The sequence below is a fragment of the Bufo bufo genome, chromosome 1 (genome assembly GCF_905171765.1).
Source record: "Bufo bufo chromosome 1, aBufBuf1.1, whole genome shotgun sequence".
Classification (NCBI taxonomy): domain Eukaryota; kingdom Metazoa; phylum Chordata; class Amphibia; order Anura; family Bufonidae; genus Bufo; species Bufo bufo.
In genome coordinates this window covers 502200287-502226709 of record NC_053389.1, presented here as the reverse complement: position 1 = coordinate 502226709, position 26423 = coordinate 502200287, and the positions used below count along the sequence as shown (strand labels likewise).

Sequence of the window (26423 nt, the reverse complement as noted above, 5' to 3'; positions counted from 1 at the left end):
GTCACGTGATTGAAGAGAGGCCTAACTCGATTGAAGTTCATTTCAGGAACAATCAAAGGCCGGATGTCACGATCCTAAACAATGGTAAGCCCGAGGAAGCTGTCAACGGTGCCGCTCACATCATTACCATCCAGAGGGACAGAATCGAAAAGGTAACCTTGGATGATGATGTATTAACTATTTCTCTTGAAGGAGGAAATCACAAAGTCGCGGACCTGACCAAACATACTCAATCCATGGTACGGATTGAAAAGGTCAATGACAATTTATTGATTCCCATACAAGTGAACAATATAACCCGGGTGAAATATGCCAAACTGGATCTGAAATCCGAAGCCAGCTACATAAGCTTAGGACTCTTAAAACAGGTCCCCAATCCTAAAATGATTAAAAGTTTCTCTCCACAGGAACAATGGGTTCATGATCTGGATGGAAATTCCCAGAGTCATAATGTGGTTGCAAGATGTCTTTTGTCTATCTCCATAGGAAATAAGACCACGGAACACGTTTTCATCGTGATAAATGGACCACGATACCAAATGTATATAGGTAACGACCTTCTACACAGATTTGCTGTACAGATTGATCTGGTGAATAAAACCTTATGGTCCAGATTACCAGGAGACCCAGAGGGATTCCAGGATGTAGAGCAAGCTTTGAGAGGGGGACAACAGATGCCCTACGCCGTAAGTATTGAGGTTGCTGAAGAGGTTGAAATCCCTGAAGGATGCAAACCGTTTCTTCTCCCCATTCAAGTGAAGAAGGGACAGAAACTGAAGAATGCAGATGCCTTGATCTGTTTATCCAACCGGATGCGACAACTCGGCCTAAAGTTAAAGCCTACTCCTATGATAAACGTCCATCAGGTTCCATTACAGATGGTAGTCCATAATATGATTCCCCATAGCATATCTTTGCAAAAGGACACCGTAATTGGTTTAGCTATGGAATCAGAATACTACACTTTTGGATTCCAGAATGATGTTATTGGACTTATTCCTGATGAATACCTGACGGAAGAACAGGTAGTAGAACAAAGTTTTTCCTCAACCCCTGAGGGGTTATTCAATATACACTCTGTTTATCCTTTCAGCTCTGAAGAAGGTACATGCCACATCGAAGAAACATCATTGGTTTTCAACCATGAGATCGATGAGAGGGAATACGAATCCTGCCAGCAAGGAAAGGATAAGGTACACTACACCCAAAATGACTTAACCAGTGAGCTTGAAGAAGCTTACGAGTTAAGTCAGCCGGAAATCTTTTCAGAATTTCAGGAGCGGGTGGAGGAACAAGTCTCTATAGCTGATGCATGCTCCGATGAGTCAGAGCGTCAACAGCTAAAGGAGCTCTTCACAGAGTTCCAGGACATGTTCGCCAAGGATTCTTATGACTGTGGAGAAACAGACATACATGTTGCAAGGATCCAGACAGATCCAGATGCACCCCCTGTCTTTGTCAAACAATACCGACTTCCGCTGGCGGCTTACGAGTCACTATCGGAAATCGTTAAAAACCTGGAGAGGAGGGGCATTATCCGTCCAATACACAGCTCGTTCAATCATCCGATACTTGGGGTCCTCAAACCCAATGGTCAATTTCGTCTCTGCTCGGACCTAAGACAATTAAACAAACGTGTTTACATGTCCGGATGGCCCGTGCCGTATATTGACCAATGTTTGGCACAAATTCAAGGATCAAAAATCTTCACCGCCCTTGACTGTGCACAAGGATACTGGACGATTAAAATTGACGAGAGGGATCAGTACAAATTGGCCTTCACATTTGGAAAGCAACAATATGCATGGACCCGACTGCCCTTCGGGTACATAAATGCGGGCCATGAATTTGCTGTGTTCATGCATAAGGCAATGCCTGATGCCACTGAACGAGGTACCTTATCCTATGTGGATGACATCCTAATCAAAAGCACAACTTTTGAGGAACACATTGTAGAACTGAGGCATGTATTAACCCAGCTGAGGAAAGCTGGTGTGAAACTTTCTTTTCAGAAGGCTCAATGGTGTCGTGCCAAGGTCAATTTCCTAGGTCACGAAATCACTGCTGATGGAATCAACCCACAGAAGAAGAAGGTGGAAGCAGTGATCAACACCAAATCACCTACAAATCTCAAGGAGTTGAGATCATTCTTGGGCATGATGAACTATTCACGTAAGTTTATAGATAATTAAGCCGAAATTACAAAACCTCTTTTGCAGTTACTGAATAAAGGAGTAAAATGGGAATGGAATGAGCGTCATGAGCAAGCTGTGAATGAACTCAAGGCCAAACTTATCCAGGCTCCATGCCTTGCCTATCCAGAAGGGGGAAAACCTTTCTTCGTGGAAACAGGTTTCACTGACAAAAGCATGAGTGCAGTCCTTTTCCAAAAACAGGAAAACTGGAACAGAATCATTGCCTATGCCAGCAAATCCTTGTCACCAGTAGAGGTAAAATTCAATAGCTGTGAGAAAGCCTTACTGTCAACTGTGTGGGCTTTACAATATTTCAGGAGTTTTATCCAAGGTGAAAGAATCATTGTGGAGACTGCACACCAACCGCTGCAATACTTGCAGAGTGATCGGATAAGGGATGGAAATCTGTCAAATAGCAGGATAACCGCCTGGACGATGTCCTTAATGGGATGGCCGTTGGAGATCAGGTATAAACAAAATAATAAGAACCCAGTTGCTCAAGGATTAGCTGAACTCCATGATTGTACCAATGCGGAACATCAAGGTGAGTCACAGGAGAATGACTTCCTGGAGGAACAATCATCATCCCCATATAAATCTTATGAAGAGGAGTACTGCAAATCATTACCATGTGTATATGTAGACGGCTGTTCCTTCCATACCGATGTAGGATCCGAACACACGCTGGTTGCAGGTGTCGGAATCGTGTGGAATAATATGTTCCCAGAGATATCCGTTGGATACAAAATTGGTTCCAAAAGCAGCCAGGTTGCAGAGCTTACTGCTGTGTACAAAGCCGTACAAATGGCTATCAAATATGATGTTAAGGAGTTTGTAATCATCACAGATTCTGATTATATTCGTAATAGCTTTGTGGAATATTTCCCCGGATGGAAAAGATCCAACATGATGAGAAGCAACAACAAGCCAGTCAAGCATGGTAAGATGTTTTGTAAGATTGACGAGATGGTTACCACCCACGGTCTTACAATTTACTGGAAAAAGGTAAAGGGTCATTCAAAGTATCCAGGTATGGATAAAGAAGGGAATGACCTAGCAGATTCCCTCGCCAAACAAGCAGCCATTGACGGAGAAGTCTTTGACGTTGATGACCTCATGGGAACTATGCAAGTGGATGCAACGACAAGAAGTCAGGCCCAAAAGGGAACTGAAGCTAATGTGTTGCAATGGAGCCAAGATTCCCCTAGTGAGGATCTCATTGCAGGCCAAAAGGGGGATCCAGTTATTGGTCTCTTTTATAACCACATTCTGGATCCACAGAATTGTCCCATAAATACAGAAGACTGTGATGGTAAGGAGGAGTTACGGATTTTGATGAAGGGTAAGTCCCAATTCTCATTACAGGATGGATTGCTGATAAGGACCTCAAAGAACGGTATCACGCAATGGGTAGTACCCGCAGCGTATCGAGGTCTGATGCTACAACATGCCCATGATGCCCCAACAGCTGGACATCGAGGTGAGAAACTAACATACGAGTTATTACGGGACTACGCTTACTGGCCGCATATGTTACAAGACGTGCGAACATATTGTCAAGGATGTCTAATATGCCCTCAATTCCAGCCACAAGGACCCACTCATCGGGCACCACTGATGAAAAGGGGGATGTCCATGCCATGGTCAGACATCCAAATTGATTTCATTGGACCAGTAATCACATCATCAAAAGGCAACAGATACATGTTAACCGTAACTTGTTTGTTCACAAAATGGGTAGAATGTTTGCCGTGCAAAACATGCAGTTCAAGCGTATGTGCATCTCTGCTCATTAACCACATATTCTCCAGGTTTGGTCTTCCCCAACGCATTGAGTCCGATCGTGGAAGTCATTTTACTAGTGAAGTGATGACAAAGATGTGGGAAATACTGGGGGTAAAAAGGAAGCTGCATATAGCTTATCGGCCAGCCTCTAGTGGTGGAGTGGAGCGCTACAACCAATCCATCGTGAACATTCTAAAAAAATTTGTCAATGAATCTGGTAAGGACTGGGATGTCAAACTGCCTTTGGTTCTTATGGCCATCAGGGCCACCCCAAGCGCAGCAACCAAACTTTCTCCCTTCGAGATGATCACAGGAAGGAAGATGGTGTTACCCCAGCATTTATTATACAGGACAACAGATCATAATTTGATAAATGCTACAACATCGCATCAATATGTGGAAAATTTACGCAAGCACTTTCAGCATGCTTTTGCGTTTGCCCAGAAGAATATAGAGAAAGCCGCAGTGAGTGCTAAAACATACTACGATCTGAAAACTACTCAGAAGGAGTATCAAATTTCCGATCAGGTTTATCTCTATAACTTCGCTCGGGATCAAGTGAAGGAGAGAAAATTCCTACCTTCATGGAAAGGACCTTATGTCATTATTGAAAAGTTGTCACCAGTGGTATACAAGATAAAAATCCCTAAGGGGGATGAATTTGTGGAAAAATGGGTGCACATTAATCAATTACGTGTTTGTCATCCTAGCTCACGACTTCGAGAGATAGGAGTCTGAGGAGGAGAGGTAAAGAGATTTTACAGTTCCAGCTAAAGACGGAAATTAGGATTGGTATTGTATGAACAAACGTGTATACTAACCCATTCTCACATGTGTTTCCTCTATAACTAAACATCTCTTAACTAACCTCTAAAACAAGGAACTTGCCCTGTTCAAGAAAAGAACCTATGCCAATCAAAAATATATGATAGCATTAACTCTTTTCTTACAGGATAAAAAGTGAAAGATGTATATACTCATATTTTGTCATACAATATTTTAGGCGCAAGATGCCGACTAAGATCATTGCCATCATCTATGTCATCCTAATCTTGGGGAAAGAATTCCACGCCGAACCGATTGTTGTGCCAGGTCCTTCATCCGGAATCATGCTGCAGGACACCGCGGGATTCATTCTGACGAACAAGAGGATTTTGTCCCAGAAGATTTACATCAGCCTGGATCCACGCGTCTTCATCGAAAAACAATTCAACGTGTCTGAGATCCTGTCACCGGAGATCCAAACCTGGTACCAAACGCATATCGGATATTCCCAAGAACGGATTACGCAAATACTGGAACAAGCGAGAAAGACCTTGACCAGAGAGCAGCTTTCTACGAGTCAAAGACCGAGACGGTTTATTTCTGTCATTGTTGCCGCTATAATCTTTAGCGTAGTGGGCGCTGTCATTGCCACAGGTGTAACCGTTGCCAATTCCATCTCCATTAAAACATTGGAACTGGAGATCGGTTCACTGAAAAGTAACTTACTAAGTATACATGCGGAGATGAAGAATCAAAACAAACATTCATCGAACTTATATCCTGTTTTGCAGGATCTATGGAATGGTTGAGTTTGCGGACCATCCAAAACAGTGCGTTGGATAAGATTATTCAAAAAGACTTTAGGTAAACTATGGCTAAAACACCATAGACAAAGTCTGCGCGCCGTGAGCCATGAAGAAGACATATGAAAAGTTTTTGACATTCCAAATATATTCTCACTTTGTGGAATATTTTGGAATGAAGGGGGATTTGTCGTGCATTTTCATAAATGTACAATCTTATCTAAAGATATTATGGTCTAAATAGCAATGCCCATTGCCTTTAAGTGTAATCACAGATTGAACCAGAGTCTGATATTTCTCTATAGGATTGAAACAGGCCGAGATGAGGTTATGCTGAGTTCAGTTTGGGAACATGTTTGTGGAGACATAGAGTATATTGTCTTTTAAAATTATAGTGAGCAGATGTAGTATATCCGTTAATACTATAATGGGCCCTACAGACATGTATCTGTGAGAAACAACCATTTGAATAGCAATATATTATTTTACTTCATTACAAAATCATTAGGGAGGTCTACTTTGTAGAAAGCATTGGGTGTATGAATGTCCCATTCATGTCTTCATAATTATATTCTATATATTCCTGTGTGGTGTATTTAAATTTTCAACATATCTTAACCAATGACTTATATAATATGTCATCTATGTATAACAGTGTATCGATGTGTGTGTATATATATATATATATATATATATATATATATATATATATATATAATTTAGAATATATATTTTATGCCGTGTATATCCCACTGACCATATAGACTTTTAAGGTTTAGAAAAGTATTGAAGTTATCTTCCTACTAATTGGTTTTCATGAGGAGAGCTAAATATTATTAGCCAGCCATGTAGGCAAGTTAATGAATCCGGATGTTAAGTAAAAGGAACCATTGTCCATTGTCCCTAAGAAGACAGTAGGAGATGGTGACTCCAACATGTCTAGATTAGGGGTAATTAAAATGTCAGGAAGAAACCCTTAATACTGATGCATAGTGGGGGAGGTTAATAAGGTCATTGTTAGATATTTAGAATTAATGTTGGAATTATTATGTAGTACAACAGTGCCATCTAGAGGTAAATTGATAATAGTATGACATTTTCACCAGTGTTCCAAGGGTTAAAATGACATCATTGGTATCTGCATACGAACACACCCATCTTGTCTGATTGGAGATCCCTAATCTAGAAGGGGAGGAATTCTTAGATAACATGGGGTATAAACTATGCATGTAAGAGGTTAGGGGGGATCTATCTATCTAGCTATCTATCCATCTATCTACACTCTTCAACTGAAACAACTGCAACTAACAATTTACTTCAACAACAAAAAGAAACTTGGATTAATTTTTGATCACTGGAAGAGTTTTTTTTGAGAACTGATTACACCCGAAACCTGTCCATCCTTGACTTGGTAACGTATGTTATATTTTGCTTGTGATATTATTAAGATGTTCCTCTCAGCGTATAGTCAAGTGTTTCCATATTGTGGGAACGTATAGTGTTAATCACCTCCCTAATGCTAGTTGTCCTCTTAGCAAAGATGCATATTGCTAATGGGAGATTAGACATTATCTGAGTAGAGGAAAACTCTGGGAAATTATATTTCCATAGTCTGGTTGCTGAGTGGGATATAATATCATATTAATATCATTTATATTTTGATTGTCATAGGCTGAGACAGAGTCAAGGGACAACATTTATTGTTCTTGTATTAATCTGTATTTTGTCATGTTATAACCTGTTGGTAAACAGAAAATCCTGAGCTTGTCTTGATGTATTAAGTATTGGTCTGTTTGATAAAGAAATATCATTTATTTCTTATCATATGTTACTTTTAATAATTCTGTGCTGGTGAGAAAGTGATAGTGGATTATACCACCATCTAGTGGTGGTTTATTGGTACTGCGTCAATTTGTCTATCCATTGATCTTATGTCAGTTTTATATTGGAATTTTACTCATTTATAAATAAATTGTTACATATATTTTGTATAATTGATTGCCCCTTTGTTTTCATTAATTGCATAAATTAAATTTAGAGTCTCAAGATAAAAGAAAGGCGTTTTATGTCCGCCTAGTGGATTTCCTGACTGATTTCCATTTTTTATTATTTTATTAATTTTTATATTTTTATGTAAAATATTTATATTTTATATAAAAGATATACCTTGACACATTACTATCAGTGTAGTTGTGCCCTATGTGTCGTGCGACACATGTAGTCGTGTAGCCCTAGCCTAAAGCTGACCTACAGCAGTGAAGAAAAATGGCTGGGTTGTTATGGAAACCTGGAGTAAAACTGTATATATGTGGAGACTAAGGGTCTGCGAGCTTCTATTGGCTAATAAGGGACATGTGACCGTGTGTATGACTGTTGGGATATGAAGAGAAAGACTTGGAGGCTTGTATTGGCTAATGCAGGTCATTTTTTGGGAATATCTCAGGAACGGTATGACCTAGAGAGCTGTGATCCCCACAAGATTTCTTTCCAGGTAGCAAGGGATGTGCATACCAGTTTTCGTTGAAATCGATTGTTGCGTTTTTGAGTGATTGCAGAACATACAAAATGAGACAAAGATAAATCATTTCAGAACTTTTTCCACCTTTAGGCTAAATGCACACGATCAGGATTGCGTGCGGAAAATCCGCACTGTAGGTCATGTACATTTTATTCTATGAGAATTTGAAATTCTTAGTGCACGCGATGCAGATTTTTTCCTGCGGTGCGGAAAAAATCCGCAGCATGACAATTTATTTCATTTTTCCTGACTGGATTTTCTTCGTTCACTTAGTAAAATCCGCACGCAAATCTGCACCAATTGATGCGGATTGACCGCACAGATTTGCCTGCGAACACCTGCGGATTTCAGTGCGGATGCTCGGCACATGAATCCTGAACGTGTGCATGTACCCTTAATGTGACCTATAAACTGTACAACTCAATTGAAAACAAACTGAAATCTTTTAGGTGGAGGGAAGAAAACAAAAAAAACTAAAATAATGTGGTTGCATAAGTGTGCACACCCTCTTATAACTGGGGATGTAGCTGTGTTCAGAATTAAGCAATTACATTCAAAATCATGTTAAATAGGAGTCAGCATACACCTGCCATCATTTAAAGGGCCTCTGATTAACCCCAAATAAAGTTCAGATGCTCTAGTTGGTCTTTCCTGTGAGTTTCTTAGTCGCATCCCACAGCAAAAGCCATGGTCCACAGAGAGCTTCCAAAGCATCAGAGGGATCTCATTGTTAAAAGGTATCAGTCAGGAGAAGGGTACAAAATAATTTCCAAGGCATTAGATATACCATGGAACACAGTGAAGACAGTTCTCAAGTGGAGAAAATATGGCACAACAGTGACATTACCAGGAACTGGACGTCCCTCCAAAATTGATGAAAAGACGAGAAGAAAACTGGTCTGGGAGGCTACCAAGAGGCCTACAGCCACAGTAAAGGAGCTGCAGGAATATCTGGCAAGTACTGGCTGTGTGGTACATGTGACAACAATCTCCTATATTCTTCATATGTCTGGGCTATGGGGTAGAGTGGCGAGACGAAAGAAAAACATCCATGCCAGGCTACATTTTGCAAAAACACATCTGAAGTCTCCTAAAAGCATGTGGGAAAAGGTGTTATGGTCTGATAAAACCAAGGTTGAACTTTTTGGTCATAATTCCAAAAGATATGTTTGGTGCAAAAACAACACTGCACATCACCAAAAGAACACCATACCCACAGTGAAGCATGGTGGTGGCAGCATCATGCTTTGGTGCTGTTTTTCTTCAGCTGGAACTGGGGCCTTAGTTAAGCTAGAGGGAATTATGAACAGTTCCAAATACCAGTCAATATTGGCACAAAACCTACAGGCTTCTGCTAGAAAGCTGAACATGAAGAGGAACTTAATCTTTCAGCATGACAACGACCCAAAGCATACATCCAAATCAACAAAGGAATGGCTTCACCAGAAGAAGATTAAAGTTTTGGAATGGCCCAGCCAGAGCCCAGACCTGAATCCAATTGAAAATCTGTGGGGTGATCTGAAGAGGGCTGTGCACAGGAGATGCCCTCGCAATCTGACAGATTTGGAGTGTTTTTGCAAAGAAGAGTGGGCAAATCTTGCCAAGTCAAAATGTGTCATGCTGATAGACTCATACGCAAAAAGACTGAGTGATGTAATAAAATCAAAAGGTGCTTCAACAAAGTATTAGTTTAAGGGTGTGCACACTTATGCAACCATATTATTTTATTTTTATATTTTTTCTTCCCTCTACCTAAAATATTTCAGTTTGTTTTTCAATTGAGTTGTACAGTTTATAGGTCACATTAAAAGGTGGAAAAAGTTCCAATTTTTTTTTATCTTTGTCTCATTTTTTTACATCACAGAAACCTGACATTTTAACAGGGGTGTGTAGACTTTTTATATCCACTGTGTGTGTGTGTATATATTAGCAGAAGGACTCGGCTTGGCACGGGTATATTTAATCTATTTTAATGTTTGTGTAGGTCATTAAAAGATAGAAAGACAGTATTCCCCCTTAACAGTGACCTCTACAGCACCCCGCCCCTTAACACTGACCTCCACAGTGCCTGCCCCCTTATCAGTGACCTCCACAGCAGCCCGCTCCTTCAACACTGACCTGCACAGGGGGCCATCCCCTTAACTGTGACTTCCACAGCAGCCTGCCCCTAGGGTGGCTAGAGGTCCGGTTTTAGGCTGGACAGTCCGGCTTTCAGACTCCCTTGTCCTCCGTCCGGCGCAGGGCCTGGATGGACACAGGGATGTCCTTTTGAACAGCTCACTCTCAGACAGCAGCACTGTGCTGTCTGAGCATGAACTGCAGGGAGAAAGTCACCCTCCCTCGATCCCCTGCAGCTGACAGAAGTTTATTTTCACCTTCCTTTTTTCAATCCCCGTCGGCTGCAGGAGGGGGGTGGCTTAGCGGGACGTGGGGGTGGGCCATCCTACCTGTTCTTTATGTGTGACCAAACGACTAGACCGATCTTCACCAAATTTGGCACACAGGTACATCAGGTGTCCGGGAAGGTTTTAGCTCTCTAGGACGTACTGTTTCTGATATATTCCCAAAAAATGACCTGCATTAGCCAATACAAGCCCCAACTGCCATGCACACGGTCACATGTCCCTTATCAGCCAATAGAAGCTCGCAGGCTCTTAGTCTCCACATACACACAGTTTTACTCCAGGTTTCCATAACAACCCAGCCATTTTTCTTCACTGCTGTAAGTCAGCTTTAGGCTAGGGCTACACGAGGACATGCACAGCTCAGACAGTATCGCACATGACAGGATTAGATACACAGCTCAGTAGACAGTATCACACAGGATAGGATTTTAGATACACAGCTCAGCACACAGCATTACACAGGATAGGATTAGATACACAGCTCAGCAGACAGTGGGGCGGGGTGCTGTAGAGGTCACTGTTATGGGGGATACGGTCTATCTTTTAACACACAAACATTAAAGGGCCCCAATGCTTAGTTTTGCTATGGGGCCCCACGATTTCAATGTACGCCTCTGACCAGAACCCTATGATTAGCGGCTCCAAATCCCTCACCCTGCTTCCCGAATGAGCACTCTGTGCTGAAAGCATTATGGTTACTAGCGCACTTCAGCCCCAGCAAGCCCTCAAGCAATATAATAGTGCTGAGGGGCCACCACAGATTTTTTTTTCTTCCTAAAAAGTGCATCTTATAGTCTGCAAAATACAGTACATAGTGTGGAAGCACCCTAAATATCTTAGTCAAAAGGGGAATTACAAGCTGTTTGTGTAGAGAGAACTGATAGTTAAGTCTTATGGTTACAGCAGCATTGGGATAGGCAGTCTCTGCTCTGTGAAGGTGCTGCCACACATTTTCAGGCTTGTAAAAAATGCATGCACTTTTTACAAGCGTTTCTTGTGGTGGTGTTTTTTAGTCTCACAATGTTTTTTAGTCTTTTTTTTCTGTGTAGAAAAGTTATGGGCAAAATGCCAGAAAAACACCACACCCAAAGCATGTTGCAATTTGAAGAAACACCAACAGGCAAATAAAGCTAGGATCCGCCACTATGTGTGTGTTAAAATGCAGTGTTTGTAGGGCATTTTATAATTTTCCATTGGCCAACATGTAGCATTTTTGCTTAAAGGGAACCTGTCACGGGCATTTTGGGTATAGAGCTGAGGACATGGGTTGCTAGATGGCCGCTAGCACATCCCCATAGCTCTGTGTGCTTTTATTGTGTAAAAAAAAAAACGATTTGATACATATGCAAATTAACATAAAAGAGTCATATCTTACTTGTGTGACCAGAGAAGAGTCATATTTTCAAGCTCTGACTCATCTCAGGGTAATTTGCATACGTATCAAATCGGTTTTTATACACAATAAAAGCACAAAGAGCTATGGGGACTGGGTATTGCGGATGTGCTAGCGGCCATCTAGCAACCCATGTCCTCAGCTCTATAAACAAAGGTTCCCTTTAAACCCCCCTTCCCCCCCCCCCCTTCCACCTTCCCAAAAAAACGCAAACAAGTTTTTGGAAAGAAAGAAAAAATCCTTAGTGCACGGGGATCTAAATGTATTGTGGAGCTTTTATTTTTTACTGAAAGTTCACTTTAGAGTGACCCTTTAATCATGCTCTCAAAAATAATCTGTAAATCCTACAGGGTTTACCGGCTATTTATTTGCTTCTTTATAGCAAAGCTCTATTAGGACAGCGCTATAACCTGTGACTAGAATTGCCTACAGGACATCTGAGGTAGTCTGACACCTCCTGTCTCATCATTGGTTCAGGCTGCTGCCCTCTCCCTTCTCCGTGCCTCTGTATATAAACAAGTCACTGGAAAGTCAGTGCATGGAGAGCTGATTTTTACTATAGCAAGGATAAAATGATTATAAATAGGGATGAGCGAATAGACTTCGGATGAAACATCCGAAGTCGATTTGCGTAATGCTTCGTTTGAATACTGTACGGAGCAGGAGCTCCGTACAGTATTAGAATGTATTGGCTCCTATGAGCCGACATTATTACTTCGTGAAGTCTCGCGAGACTTCGCATAATAACTTCACAAATGAATTTCTACTGAAAAAAACTGTTTCCCGGGTTTGGTTCCAAGTGGTTATCAACGCACAGTTGAAAAGCTTGCCTCTCTGATGGTATGGGGCTGCATTAGTGCCTATGGCGTGGGCAGCTTACACATCTGGAAAGGCACTATAAATGTATAACAGTATATAGAGGTTTTAGAACGACATATGCTCCCTTCCAGAGGTTGTTTTTTTTTTTCAGGGAAGGCCTTGCATATTTCTGCAAGACAATGCTAAACCACATACTGCATCCATCACAACAACATAAACTCCAGCAATTGATCTCCTCACCGACATTTACAGGCTGTTAAAGCTCAGGCCCCGTGGCTGTGAGTGCCGAACATTGCTGATCCCTGTCCTACGGTGACACACAAGTAAATCAGGTATTTTATACCTCACGCACATGCAGTACAGCAAATCTGTGCAGATTCCATGCTCACTATTGTGTGGATTCCACATATTACATAATTCTATTAGATCTAATCTACAAGAGGATATGCTGGAACTTCCACAGCAGAAATCTGGGTATTAGCCCTTAGATTTCTGCCTAAGGAAAATCTGACACATGTGAACATAGACTAAGGTGGAGAATCCCCTTTAAAGGGGTTGTCCCACGAAAAATATTCTAGAGTTTTCAAACTAACACCTGGATCTGAATACTTTTGTAATTGCATGTAATTAAGAATTTATCATAGCCACTGAGTTATTGAATAAAATGTATCTGTATAGCGCCACCTGCTGTTTGTTTTCTTTCTTATATCTTTGACCTGCTCATTGAGAAGGCTGCACATGATCAGTTTCATCCTTCAACTGCCTCCTGAGCTGTGATAGGGGGAGCTGAGACACGCCTCCTGAGCTGTGATAGGTGGAGCTGAGACACGCCCCCTGAGCTGCAGCAGAAAAGACCCACCCCTTGAGCCGTCAGCTTGATATAAAACTAGCAGAGCAATGAATGTGGAGATCTCTGGATCCATGTGAGGTACATGACTGGTTCTAGCTTTGATAGAAAGAGCTTGTCATGTCCTATAGGATATCTGATTTAATTTTTTTACATCAATCATGGGATACCACCTTTAAGTAGAGATAAATATATATATAAAAAGACGTATGTATGTATGTTCAGCGATCACTCAAAAACGCAACCATCGATTTCAATGAAACTTGGTATACACATTGATACCTGGAAAGAAATCTTGTGGGGGTCACAGCTCTCTAGGAAGTACAGTTCCTGAGATATTCCCAAAAAATGACCTTTAGCCAATAGAAGCCTGCAAGTCTTTCTCTTCATATCCCAACTGCCATACACACGGTCACATGTCCCTTATCAGCCAATAGAAGCTCGCAGGCCCTTAGTCTCCACATACACACAATTTTACTCCAGGTTTCCATGACAACCCAGCCATTTTTTCTTCACTGCTGTAGGTCAGCTTTAGGCTAGGGCTACAAGAGGACATTTGTCGCACGATACATAAGGCACAACTACACCGCTACATGTGTCACGAGACAATTTTTATAATGATAGTCTATGGTGTTGCACTGTAACATGTGACATGATGGGACACAACAGTCGCAGAAAAATCCATCTTGGATGGATTTTTTGCAACTGTTGTGTCGCAGTATGTCACATGTCGCAGGGCGACACCATAGACTATCATTATAAAAATTGTTGAGACAAAATGTTGCGCCCTGCCCATAGCATTAAATGGGCAGGGCGCTGTGGAGGTCACTGTTAAGGGGCAGGGTACTGTGAGGTCACTGTTAAGGCAGCGGGGTGCTGTGAAACTCACTGTTAAAGGGGCGGGCTGCTGTGAAGGTCAAAGTTAAGGGGATGGGCTGCTGGGAAGGTCAAAGTTAAGGGGATGGGCTGCTGTGAAGGTCAAAGTTAAGGGGATGGGCTGCTGTGCGGGTCCCATTTTAAAGTGGCGGGGCACTGTGGGGGGGGGGGTCAGTGTTAAGGGGTGGGGGACTGTGGAGTTCGCTGTTAAAGGGGCGGTGTGCTGGAGAGGTCACTGTTGTGGGGGATACTGTCGATATCTTTTAACGACACACACAAACATTAAATTAAATAGATGAAATATACCCGTGCAAAGCCGGGTACTTCTGCTAGTTGTGAATAAAATACGGGTCTATTAGATTTGCAAATCATTGCATTCTGGTTTTATTTACATTTTACAGTGTCCCAAATTTTGGGGAATTGGGACTGTATTTTCCAGCAAGTTGGGCGCAAACACAGATTTTTAGAAGCCTCAACAACAAGATGTAAAAATGTAATGGGCCTATATTGGTGACATTACTTTCAAAAGTTAAAACAATTGTTACACATATTTTTTGAACTGCGATCATGTATCTCATGCCCATTGGGATACTGTACTGGGATTTTTTTGAAAGCTGATCTGTGTAAAAAAAAAAAAAAAGTTGAGCATCCAGCACCAGGAAACTGTAAAGCTGGATGGTACCTAATGCACAATTTCCCCAAAGGTAAATCCAGAATGGTTTTACTGGCAGTCTTTTATGCTGCTGCGATGGCAGGATATGGTTTTATAGTAGGACACTCTGTAAAGCTTGGTATGTGGATTATAGAAGTAATTTAAGAGTTCTACCTGGAATGCTATGGCCTGACTGAGACTGTCAAGAGCCGGATCTTCACCTTCTTCTTCTTCACTCTGTTCATCTTCGACACTGCAAGGTTAAATATGTGGGTATGTAAGCACCATGTACGTAATAACAGTACTCTCATGATGGTTAAAGCTACTTTCACACTGGCGTTTTGCTTTCCGTTTGCGATATCCATTCAGGGATCTCACAAGCGGTCCAAAACGGATCAGTTTTGCCCTTAATGCATTCTGAATGGATAAGTATCCGCTCAGAATGCGACAGTTTGGCTCCTTTCCACTTTGGAGGCAGACACCAAAACGCAGCTTGCAGTGTTTTGCTGTCCGTGTGATGAAACTGAGCCAAACAGATCCGTCCTGACACACAATGTAAGTCAATGGGGACGGATCCGTTCTGAACGGACGCATGCGGTTGTATTATCTGAACGGATGCGTTTGTACAGATCCATGACGGATCCGCACCAAACGCGAGTGTGAAAGTAGCCCAAATGGGAAAGTGACTCCTTACACTTCTTCAATTTCAGCATTTCTCTTTCTTTTCTTCTCTTTCTTTTGTGGAGGTTCACGATCCCCCAGCATATTTTTTGGACAAGCATAACTCAAGTGACCAGTGTCCTTTAAAAAATAAAATAAAATGAACACATTTATTTGGAATTTTGGTTGTGTGGTCACATGCAATAAAAACACAATCTGTATTTAAAGGGTAACTGTCATTTTTTATTTAATTTGCTAGTTTATCAGAGCTAGGCATGTATACCTGAGTTAGTATGTCAATGATTGTCAAAAGATCTGTAATTACCTTATAATAACAGCTTTCATTAATGTCCTCTGTCCCTTAAAAGACCATTGCTAGGGCTTGTCTGTTTTCCTTTTAGTATAAACAGAAGACAGAGGGGCGGTCCTTCACAATGCATGCCTGCATTAGGCTTCAGAGTGAGGAGGCGTGTCTCTCAGTAATTCAATCTGATTGGCTGGCAGGGAGTTGCTGGCTACAGCAAGTGTGTATGGGAAGTGAGGGAAAGCAGTTTTGGCCTCACAGAACTGGCAGAGGATCCATCTTGAGAAGGTCCTCATATTGTAAATGTTTAAGCAGCCGTAATTAAGGGAAAAACTAAAGGAAAACAGTGGTATGTAAAGAAACTAAAGATTGCTTTACGCATAATGCTGCTGCAGCAGTGACATATAATAAAATAGATTTTTTGATGAAAACATGACAGTTACACTTTAAAGTAACTGTCGTTTGAGTTTAAAGAGTCTTCTATCAAAGCTGTAACTGAGCGTTGCTAAGCAGAATCTGTCTTCAGCGTTTTAATGAGCGCTGAAGACGCCTGTGTGTAACAAGTCAGTTAGGCAGAGTGATGGACAGTGATAGTTATACCACATGTCCATAGCTAGGGACCGAGGCAGTGACAAGAGGCGGCTGGAAGCCTTTTATATTACAGTCTTATAGATTCTCCTAAGCAATGCTGACTCTACACCATCTTCTAGTAGAAGAAAGAAACATTAATAATGTAAATTACAAAAATATTTAACGTCCCTGTCCCTAAACTATATTAAAACTAAAGCCAAATGACAGTATTACAATGGTATGACAATATTCCCCATAATGCCATAGGGGTATAGTGTATGTACATAAATTGCTCTAACATGGATTGTCATCTGCAGTTAAACCCCCCACCTTCCTAAAAATAAGGAGAAAGGCCATTTTAAGTAGTGGAGTCCTTCATAAGATGTACACATATGCATACACCCCCAAAGATAAATGTAATGAAGAGGTTTCAAAAACCCGGTGGTGTTTCACACGTCTCTTAGAACAGCAGGTAAGATTTTCTAAGGCCTCTTTCACACGAGCGTGAAGCAAACGCACAGCATCTGGACTGAATCCAAATCGATTCATTTCAATGGGTCTGCGCACATGAGCGTCATTTTTCTCGCATCATTTCTGCATTCAGGAAAAATTGCATCATGTTCTATATGCTGCGTTTTTCATGCAGCTTTGGTTCCATAGAAGTAAATGGGCATTCGGTGAAAAACAGATTGCATCCGGATGCAATGCATTTTTCAGTGCTGGTTGCTAGGAGATGTAGATTGTTTTTCTTCAGCTTTTTTTTCAGGCGCATGAAAAACGCATCAAAAACTGACTGCACCCTTGTGAAAAAAAATAAAACACTGAACGCAATCGCAGACAAAACTGTCTGAACTTACGCGCAAAACCATCCGTTTTTTCCTGAACACACCCTGAGAGAATCCGGAACGCTCGTGTCTAATAGGGGCGCTCTGCAAGAGGCCGCGCACTTTCCTTATTGACCCCTGATGAACCCTCTGTTGCATTAAGAGGTGGAAACGCGTTGGAACCTGTGAAATTGGGATACATCTTGTAATTACATCTTGTAATAGGGTCTTTTCAAGGACCGTTCAGTCCTAGGTACGCGGGCAGAGTACACCTACCATTAAGGTGCATCTCTGGGCTGAGCAGCTGTGGAGGGAAAGTTTAGGGACAGTTATTCCCTGTATCCCAGTTTCTCAGCCTTTTACCGCCCTTCGTTTACCGTTGATAGCTTTCTACGCACCAAATAGGATGCTTTATCCAAGTCGTAATTTTATTTTACTGTGATTATAAATAAAAGTTAAGTTTTAGGTCCCTGCCCTCAGTAATACCTTTTACACAGGTCAATGATTGGTTGCGAATAGTGTTCAGCGAAGCCAGCTTTAGACTTTGTTGAATAACTTCGGAAGTCGATTTTTAAAAAGTGGAAAACCACTTTAGAACTTGACACTGAACTCTGCTTCAGATCCGAGGTACTTATGGGGCAAATACTAATGAGCATGGAAGCGCTCATTAGTACCGGAGGACCGGGAAGCGGTGAAGGCTCTGTACTCACCACCTCCTGGTTCGCAACTGTCGGCTGTGGTGTGGTTGTGTATAGTGCGAGGGCACTCTGTACAGCCGGCAGCAGGAGGAGCGCTGGAGGAGAGGACCGGTGGCGTCCGAAGCAGGAGAGGTAAGTGGGTTTTTTATTTTATGTGCTCTGTAGCATGGGGGCTGATATGGGAGCTGATGAGAGGCATGGGGCTCCTATTTGAGGTCTGATTGGGGGTCACAGCTGAGGTTTTATTAACATACGGGATCTGACTGGTGCTGTCAGTTGAGTTCTGATTGGTGGTCTGACCAGAGGTCTAATAAAAAAATATTTTCCTCTTATTTTCCTCCTCCTCTAAAACCTAGGTGCGTCTTATGAGCCAATGCATCCTATAGGGTGAAAAAATACGGTAGCTTTAGAAAATATTTATATACTGTATATAGATGAACCACCAGGCAAAACTGGGTATATACGCTAGTACACAATAAAGCATAAAAACTCCAGTGGTGGTAGACATTTTATGAATGTATTTAGACAGAGTTGGTGTCTGTGATTGGTAGTAACTCACCCCACATTCATAGCATCTGGACTTGTCAGTGTAATTCTTCCTCCGTATAAATTCAGCTGCTCTACCATTGTCAATGGCAATGCTAGCTTTTATCAGTCTGCCAAAGAGCTGGAAGACAAGCAGGCATATATATAAGAAATCCAACATCCTATTTACTCATGGTCTCAAATGCAGTATGAAAAAGCATACTTGTTTGTTGTTCAGTGCCCGGACACAGTTCTGTGCTGGTTCCTTATCTAGAAATAGAACAAACGCAACTCCTTTACTCCTTCGGGAGTCCTTGTCCTTTACAATAGTGACTCTAAAAAAAAAAAAAATGCAGGCTAATCAACAACATTGATAATATTATCTGAATTATACAGTAATATTTTTTTCAAAGTTTTTTTATTTCTTTAACCTGTTACGGACACTGTAACTTAAGGACTGTCCTGGTACTTAAGGACTCAGGGTGTACCTGTACGCCCTGTGTATTTCCGATCACCGCCGGCGGGCGGTGATCAGAACAAGGTGCCTGCTCAAATCATTTAGCAGGCACCTTGGCTAAATGCGAGGGGGGGGTCCCGTGACCCCCCCCCCCCTCCCAGTGTCGGCGATCGCCGCAAACCGCAGGTGAATTTAGACCTGCGGTTTGCGGCTTTTCATGTTGCAGGCGGCGGCGGGCAGCTGTGCCATCGGGTCCCCGTGGGTCTGCATCTGCGCTGCGTTCCAGTGACGAGCCTGTGAGATCCAGCCCCCTGGATCTCACAGGCCGGAAGCTGTATGAGTAATACACACAGTATTACTCATACAGCCAATGCATTCCAATACAGAAGTATTGAAATGCATTGTAAAAGGGATTAGACCCCCAAAACGTCATTTTCTCCAAATAAAGTAAAAAAAAAAAAGTGGTAAAAAAATAGGAAAAAATAAATAAAAGTATACATATTAGGTATCGCTGCGTCCGTATCGACCTGCTCTATAAACATATCACATGACCTAACCCCTCAGATGAACACCGTAAGAAATAATAAAAACTGTGCTAAATAAACAATTTTTTTGTCACCTTACATCACAAAAAGTACAACAATAAGAGATCAAAAAGGTGTATGCCCACCAAATAACCGTCACCTCATCCTGCAAAAAATGAGACCCAACCTACATATTAGGTATCGCTGCATCCGTATCGACCGACTCTATAAAAATATCACATGACCTAACCCCTCAGATGAACACCGTAAAAAAAAATAATAATTTAAAAACGGTGTAAAAAAAGCCATTTTTTGTCATCTTACATCACAAAAAGTGTAATGGTAAGCGATCAAAAAGTCATGTGCACCCCAAAATAGTGCCAATCAAACCATCATCTCATCCCGCAAAAAATGAGACGCTAGCTAAGATAATCGGCAAAAAACGATGGCTCTTAGACTATGGAGACACTAAAACATTATTTTTTTTGTTTCAAAATTGAAATCATTGTGTAAAACTTACATAAATAAAAAAAAATTATACATAGGTATCTCCGCGTCCGTGACAACCTGCTCTATAAAAATACCACAGGATCTAAGCTGTCAGATGAATGTTGTAAATAACAAAAAAAAAAAAGATGGTGTCAAAACAGCTATTTTTTGTTACCTTGCCTCACAAAAAGTGTAATATAGAGCAACCAAAAATCATATGTACCCTAAACAAGTACCACCAAAACCTCCACCCTATCCCGTAGTTTCTAAAATGGGGTCACTTTTTTTAAGTTTCTACTCTAGGGGTGCATCAGGAAGGCTTCAAATGGGACATGGTGTCAAAAAACCAGTCCAGCAAAATCTGCCTTCCAAAAACCGTATGGCATTCCTTTACTTCTGCGCCCTGCTGTGTACTCGTACAGTAGTTTACGACCACATATGGGGTGTTTCTGTAAACTACAGAATCAGGGCCATAAATATTGGGTTTGGTTTGGCTGTTAACCCTTGCTTTGTAACTGGAAAAAAAAAATATTAAAATGGAAAATCTGCCAAAAAAGTGACATTTTGAAATTGTATCTCTATTTTCCATTAATTCTTGTGGAACACCTAAAGGGTTAACGACGTTTGTAAAATTAGTTTTGAATACCTTGAGGGGTGTAGTTTCTAGAATGGGGTCATTTTTGGGTGGTTTCTATTATGTAAGCCTCACAAAGTGACTTCAGACCTGAACTGGTCCTTAAAAAGTTGGTTTTTGAAAATTTCTGAGAATTTTCAAGATTTACTTCTAAACTTCTAAGCCTTGTTACATCCCCAAAAAGATCCAAACATGAAGTAGATATATGGGGAATGTAAAGTAATAACTATTTTTGTAGGTATTACTATGTTTTATAGAAGTAGAGAAATTTTAACTTGGAAATTTGCAAATTTTTCTAAATTTTTGCCAAATTTGGTATTTTTTTTATAAATAAAAATTTGTTTTTTTTACTTCATTTTACCAGTGTCATGAAGTACAATATGTGACAAAAAAACAGTCTCAGAATGGCCTGGATAAGTCAAAGCGTTTTAAAGTTATCACCACATAAAGTGACACTGGTCAGATTTGCAAAAAATGGCCTGGTCCTTAAGGTGAAAATGAGCCCGGTCCCTAAGAGGCTAAATGTAGTAAAACGAAAAAAACAATATAAAATTGTTAGTCAGACCTGCACCTATTTCTATTAATGAAAGGCATCAATGTGAAAATTGCAGAAAAACACTTTCTACTAATAGCAAAATAAAGGAACCAATCCATGGAATTTCCTTACACTGCAACAATGCCGCCTCCGCTCCCCCCATGGTTGACATGCAGTTTACCTTGAAACCAGACTGATAGTACATAATTATATGTAATTGTTAGTACGCAATACGTATCACTGATATTTTTTATTAATTTACTTACTTGACTACTTTTCCATACTTTGAAAAAATCTGAAAAAAAAAAATTAAAACACAGGTAAGGATTTCTTTTCAAACCCAAACATGCTTTATTACAGAGCATCTGTCTCCTGGCAGCACTCCTATAATTATGACCTGCTAAAGGTAAGTAGATGAGTGCACTGGCACCAACCAAATGCACCTCCGTTCGTAAGCCTATAAAATTCCCTGTCCAGATGGGAGATCGATGCTTCAAAAATAAATTAACCCTAGCAGCCAGATGAAGCACTCAATGATTAGAAAGAGTGCTCTCAGTATGGGGTATGTTTTTGACATGGCGGTACACCCACAGACTCTAATGTAGTAGGGCAACTCAGATCACTATGGTAAAGAGCTGTAGACTGTACATACCCGGTGGAGGTCATTGTTGGTCAGTGAGAATGGCAGATTAGACACATACACAGTACTCTTGCTAGGTGCAAGACCTCCACTCATGGTACCTACAGAAAAAATTTAATATGAGTTAAATGTGCAGTCATTATTTGGGGTATTAAAGGGCATCTGTCAGCAGATTTGTACCTATGAATCTGGCTGACCTGTTACATGTGCTCCTGGCAGCTGAAGGCATCTGTGTTGGTCCCATGTTTATATGTGCCCGCATTGCTGAGAAAAATGATGTTTTAATATATGCAAATGAGCCACTAGGAGCAATGGGGGTGTTGCCTTTACACCTAGAAGCTCAGCTCTCTCTGCAACTGCCGTGTCCTCTCTACTTTGATTGACAGGACCAGGCAGTGAAAAATGTCATCACACTTGGCCCTGATTTCTCCTAAAGTCAATCAAAGTGGAGAGGACGCAGCAGTTGCAGAGAGAGCAGAGCCTGTAGGCACATATGTACGAGGGACCAACACAGTACACATGTAACAGGTCAGCCAGATTCATAGGTACAAATCTGCTGACAGATGCCCTTTAAAAAGCACATCTTAGGGTGGTTCCACACGTGGGAGTCCACTGCGGGAATCACACTGTGTGTGAGTGTGATCCTCCGTTCTGGACTTCAGGAGCGCACGGCATTATCATGATTTATAATTCAGAACAGAGGCTCACACTCACAAACGGAGCCTGATTCCTGCAATGGACTCGCTCGTGTGTAACAGCCCTTGCAGGAGCTCTTCTAGGGTGCCGTCTTCTGACAGAAGCACTTCAGAAGATTGCAGCGCTGTATGTCCCGCAGTCCTGATGGAGACTAATGCAGTTGTAGATACCACTGGTCAGACAGAGGAACCCTGATGCTTTACTTTGGCAACTGGTGGCTTAAGGGTACTTTCACATTCGCGGCAGAGGATTCCGGCAGGCAGTTCCATCGCCGGAACTGCCTGCCGGATCCGTCAAAACGTATGCAAACTGATGGCATTTGTCAGACGGGTCAGGATCCTGACCCGTATGACAAATGCATTGAAATGCCGGATCCGTTTCTCTGGTGTCATCTGGAAAAACGGATCCAGCATTTATTTTTTCACATTTTTTGCGCTCTGAGCATGCGCAGACCGCAATGCTGGATCTGTTTTGCTGGAACACTCAGGCCCGGATCCGGCATGAATGCATGTCAATGAGAAAAAATGCCAGATCCGGAATTCCGGTAAGTGTTCCGGAATTTTGGACGGAGATAAAACCGCAGCATGCTGCAGTATTATCTCCGTCCTGAAAAGTCTAAAAGACTGAACTGAAGACATCCTGAACGGATTGCTCTCCATTCAGAATGCATTAGGATAAAACTGATCTGTCCTTTTCCGGTATTGAGCCCCTAGGACGGAACTCAGCGCCGGAAAAGAAAAACGCAAGTGTGAAAGTACCCCATAGGTATCTGCTTAGTGGGCCAGGGGCATGGCCAAACAGATTGCCTCTCAGCACAGTGTAGCTCACTGTTCTGCGCTGTATCCATACCTCTGTAGGCAGAGGCATGAATGGGTGAGGATAGCCATTTAGGGGGTTCTCTGTGGGCCCGTGCTTGTTTTCAGGGGGTTAGGCTTGGTTGGGTGGTGGACATGGGTTGCGGTGAGGTGCCTCTCTTACAGCCTAAACATTAGTCTGGGGGGGAGGGAGGCTTGTGTCTGGGGCCTGCATCTCATAAATCAGCACCACATACACAAGTACATGGAGAAAGCAGCCCAGCAAGCCAAATCCAAGAAATTAGTAGCCAACTCTTCCAGGACTCCAGATGTCCCTTTTTTTTTTTTTAGGAGCCTCCCCTCCTAGCTGAACAAGCAGACAACCAATCCCTGGGACTGGTTAGATGAACTAATAAGCGCCCAGCAATAAAAAGCTTGAAATAATATACATGGAGGCAGAAAAGGTGCAAGAAGGAGAAAGCCTGTGTGTAATAGCTCGTTCAGCAGATGCAGCGCTTACCAGTCTGCTGCCTGTCCCCTCCTCTACCCGTCCATCGCTCTCCTCTCTCGGCAGCTTCCTGCAGCACTGACTCCGTCTGCAGGAGGGCAGTGTGTCAGAGACTTCCGTCTGCACCCACGGAGCCATTTTGCCGGAGTCACTTTCACAAAAGCTGAGACCCTGGTCTATGAAAACATGGACGCTCGAGAAGTGGAGGCTTGTGTGATGAAATGAATACGGTTATCAGCCACATTTTCCCTGGCCCTCAGCTCACAGGGTCATTCTGTACCCATGCACTGGTAGCTAAAAATTCACTAGGTATTCCTTCTATTGGTATTTTATTGATCTCTAACTTTTGGTTGTTTTTTTTTTTTTTTGCTTCACAGTTTAATCAAAAGTGGTGCAATAGAACACTGATTTAGTTTCCCATGGCAACCAATCAGATTGATCTTTTCATTTCCCAAAGAAGCTATGAAAAGTGGAAGCTGATTGGTTGCTATTAGAGATGAGTGAATTTCATGTTATGAAATTCGTTCACGCTTCGTTTGCAGACATCCCAACCTGCAAAAACTCATTTCAGGGAGGTTTTCTTTTTTTTTTTTCCCCACAAACTTTTTATTACATTTTCCAGACATATGCCGTATATGCACACTTTGCTCTATGGTGTGGAGGACGGGGCTCATTACCCTGCCCCAAATTATCATATTTCTGTATATGATTAAAGGGATTCTATCACCACCTATAAGCCCTGTGAGCTAAACATCTGCTCATGTCCAGGGTAGCATTCTGATTTCTAAGGTGGCTTATAAAAGCTATTTGTGGCTTTATTCTGCGGAAAAACAGGTTTTACTAACCTGTCAATCATTGAATTAAGGTGCCCAAGAAGGGGAGGTCTGTGGATGCATGGTGCCCGGCCGCACGCATCGCCGTTCGTGCCCAGCGCCGTCTTCTACTCCTCAGTGCCGCCTCTCCCTCCCCCTCCTCCCGCTTTGAGATCCCGCGTGTGCGCACAGGCTCAGCCTGATGCGCCGTTGCGGACTGCTGGCATCGGCTTCTTCTTGCACTGTGCGCACGCGCCGAGAAGGGGACACTGCTACAGGTTGCCGGAAAGGTTTACTGCGAGTAAACTAGAGATGGGAAGTTCGGATCTTTCACATGAATCGGTTCATTTTAATCAGTTCATTCAAATGACCCGATTCATGAATCGAATCTTCGGGTTCATTCGCTGAGCTGACAAGAAGCAAGTGAACCGAAGCTTAGGTTGCGCAATGCGCATGCGCGGATGCTTGGATTCACTTGCTGACTCGCTGAGTCGGCTCTTGGTCTGAGTCAGTAAGTTTATTCTTTAAAACCCTGTGTGTAATTATCTACCCCACTGTAGGAAAAAAACAAGCATCCAGGTGGGGTGAATTTAACACTGGGGTAAATAATATAATTAAAATGGAGGGTTAAATGTGTAAATGTATTTTAAAAAAATAGTTCTCAATAGTTATATAGCTACTGAATGAGAGAAGAAGGGATGCCTTTAACATATAGATCTCCTTGAGAAGCCAATTTGACCTTAAAGGGTTAATTCAACCTGTAATCTAAACTCTGTCCTGTCACTTCTCTTATCTCTCTGCTCTCAGTAAACCTTTCCGGGATATATTGTCTCACATGCTGGTGTCAGGGAGCCGCTATCTAATAGCGGGAGACTCCCTGAACCTCCGGGAGACTTGAGATCCCTGCGTTTGGTGGTAAAAGCAGAACTGCCTTATGGATTCCGTTACCACGGACCATAACGCAATTCTATGACGGAATGCCTTTGGAGGCATTCCGTTATTCATTGCGTCATAATAGAAGTCTATGGCCTGCATAACGGATCCATCCCATTTCCGTTATGCGGGAGAGGACTCCCCTGCACAACGGAAACGGGACGGATTCGTTTTTTCAGCCCATAGACTTCTATTATGACGGAATGAATAACGGAATGCCTCTAAAGGCATTCCGTCATAGAATTGCGTTATGGTCCGTGGTAACGGAATCCATAAGGCAATTCTGCTTGCCACCAAACGAAGCGTGAACTAATTTTATAACCTGAAATTCGCTCATCTCTAATTGCTATGGGCAACTAAGCCAGTTTTGCTTTGCACCAGTGTTGATATGGTATATATGGTTTGTTCTCCACAGCACTGTTCAGGTTCTCCTGACATTCCTTATCTGTGACAAAAAATATGAACATCATGGGCATCACCGCATCCGAAAATGCCCGTACTATTAAAATATAAAAATGGCGAATGGCGTAACGGAAAAAAGGGTCAAAATGGCCAACTTGCCATTTTTTCATCCCTTCTCTTACCCAAAAAAATGTAATAAAATATGATCAAAAAGTCACACACATTCCGAAATAGTATCAATAAAAACTACAGATTGTGCCGCAAAAAATGAGCCTCCACACAGCTCAGTAGCAGTGGCGGATTATAATAGGGTCGGTAGCCCCGGGCCCGGCATCCCTGGGGGGCCTAACGCCGACCCAA

At 42.0% G+C, this 26423-nt stretch overlaps 1 protein-coding gene across 1 annotated transcript in view; it reads right to left on the bottom strand.

Annotated features, from left to right (window-relative positions):
* Positions 1 to 24035, bottom strand: part of ZCRB1 (zinc finger CCHC-type and RNA binding motif containing 1) — a 36733-nt gene extending 12698 nt beyond the window's left edge. Inside the window, exons 1-7 of the mRNA XM_040410850.1 lie at positions 23929 to 24035; positions 21931 to 22019; positions 21545 to 21573; positions 18863 to 18974; positions 18674 to 18781; positions 15753 to 15859; positions 15233 to 15311 (exon numbers count right to left, since the gene is read on the bottom strand). Coding sequence (XP_040266784.1) covers positions 15233 to 15311; positions 15753 to 15859; positions 18674 to 18781; positions 18863 to 18974; positions 21545 to 21573; positions 21931 to 22014 — 519 coding nt within the window. The 5' untranslated portion in view covers positions 22015 to 22019; positions 23929 to 24035. The remainder of the gene's footprint in view (positions 1 to 15232; positions 15312 to 15752; positions 15860 to 18673; positions 18782 to 18862; positions 18975 to 21544; positions 21574 to 21930; positions 22020 to 23928) is intronic.
* Positions 24036 to 26423: the final 2388 nt, after the last annotated feature.